The following is a 1908-nucleotide window of genomic DNA, read 5'->3' on the forward strand; positions in this document are numbered from 1 at the left end:
ATAATATACAAGTTTCACTTTTTAAATGGAATTACTGAAATCAATCTACTTTTTCATGATATTCTAATTTTATGACCAGCACCTGTATATTGTGGGTTTGCATTATTAGCTACGGTTCTGGAGTCTTTTGGGATCATAATTCATCTGGAAACTTGAATCTATTTCATATATTTTGCTGCATTATAGCTGCTGGATGTTGTTCTAGACTTAGATTAGACCAATGTTGTTTTTTTTAAGTCTAAACACAAGAGATAGAAATGATGCATTATTGTTGCTTTGAACTGTGTGGAGTTTGGAAGCTGAGGCAAAAGCATTTCTTGCAAGAAATAAGGTTCATATTTATTTAACGTCCTCAGATGGAGAGATAGAGCTCTGACTGGGCAAAGCTCAGTAAATACATTTATACAGCAACTCCCAACACACACTCTCCCTTGGAACTATCCCATCCCTACATAAAGAACTTTCTCACAGACGAACATTTGGTTATTCCCATGAAAAAACACTTCAATTCACCAAGGGCATAAATTTTAGCCAGATAAACACTCAGAAAGAGGCTGTGAACTCATTCTTATCTCTCATGCATACAGACTGGTACAAGACCTCTAAGCAATCTCTCCTATTTATGCAGAGAAAAGGCAAACTAAAAATGTTTTATCTCATAAATAGGCCAAGGAAAAATATGCTTCCACAACAGTTTCACCTGTCCTCAAGAAACCACTGAATTCTTTTTTCTTTTCTGTATTTTCTTTCTCTCTCCTTTGTCGTTCATCAGGTTACAGCTCATGGCGACGGTTCTGTAATCTCTCTGCTCCCAACTCTACCTCAGAACTGGCAGAAATTTTAGGGAACTCCACCTTAGCTCATAAATTTAAGCTTTTATACGGGACCCCGCACAACATGGATGTGTGGGTGGGGGCCATATCTGAGCCCCCTCTGCCCGGCGGACGAGTGGGACCGCTCCTGTCCTGCCTGCTGGCCAAACAGTTCAGAGCACTGAGAGACGGAGACAGGTAGGACTACAGAGGGAACCAAACACTTATTGAAGAGGTGGACATTTTAATCGGTTTTCTTCCTTCCAGGTTCTGGTGGGAGAAGAACGGCGTCTTCACCAGAACCCAGAGGAGACACCTGCACAACGTCTCCCTGTCCCGCATCATTTGTGACAACAGCCACATCACCCATGTCCCTGCGGACCCGTTTTCACGGACGGAGAGCTCAGATGACATGCTGACCTGTTCCCATCCACTCATCCCCCATCTGGACCTCAGCCCCTGGAAAGAGCCACAAACCGGTGAGGAAGTGGAACTGAGGAGATGCTGAAATCTGCATTTTTAAAAATAACTCTGTCTCCTCCAGATCCCATCTGTGGTCCGATACCCAGGATCCACTCAGGCTACTCGCTGCTGTGCAACTCGACAGTCCTTTATGAGTGTCAGGCTGGATTCAAGCTGCTGGGCTCTCCACACATTAGATGTGATTCAGAGAGCCAGAGGTGGAGCTCGCCGCCTCCAACATGTGAAGGTGGAGGAAACATGTCTGAATCCCTCATCCTTTGCAAACTGCTAAAATGTATAAAATGATTCATGATGCATGTTTACAGCAGGATCACTACCTCTAAACAAAGTTGGTACTAAACCTTCTCTATAGGGAGGATTGCAGAAGTATCGGTTGAAGTGCAAACTTTATTCTCTAGAAAAGGGGAAAAGAAAAAAAATCAAGTCAGTTTTAGAGCAAATAGATTTAATATCAGTTAATTTTAAAGATATATCATATCTGGTTTGCAGATATGATATATGGCTGAGTACAGTCACCATTTTACTGGATTTCTATATGGATTCTACACTTCAAATACCAGAAGTATTCTGGATGGGGCCAGCTTTTAAAGTTGCCTTTTGTATCTATGCTTCT

At 42.2% G+C, this 1908-nt stretch overlaps 1 protein-coding gene across 1 annotated transcript in view; it reads left to right on the top strand.

The window, feature by feature from the left end:
- The window catches only part of LOC107100628 (eosinophil peroxidase-like), an 11810-nt gene extending 10230 nt beyond the window's left edge, over window positions 1-1580 (top strand). Inside the window, exons 11-13 of the mRNA XM_015399199.1 lie at window positions 773-1010; window positions 1080-1291; window positions 1357-1580. Coding sequence (XP_015254685.1) covers window positions 773-1010; window positions 1080-1291; window positions 1357-1580 — 674 coding nt within the window. The remainder of the gene's footprint in view (window positions 1-772; window positions 1011-1079; window positions 1292-1356) is intronic.
- The last annotated feature ends 328 nt before the right edge of the window (window positions 1581-1908 follow it).

This window comes from Cyprinodon variegatus, unplaced genomic scaffold (genome assembly GCF_000732505.1).
Source record: "Cyprinodon variegatus isolate N-32 unplaced genomic scaffold, C_variegatus-1.0 Scaffold994, whole genome shotgun sequence".
Classification (NCBI taxonomy): Eukaryota; Metazoa; Chordata; class Actinopteri; order Cyprinodontiformes; family Cyprinodontidae; genus Cyprinodon; species Cyprinodon variegatus.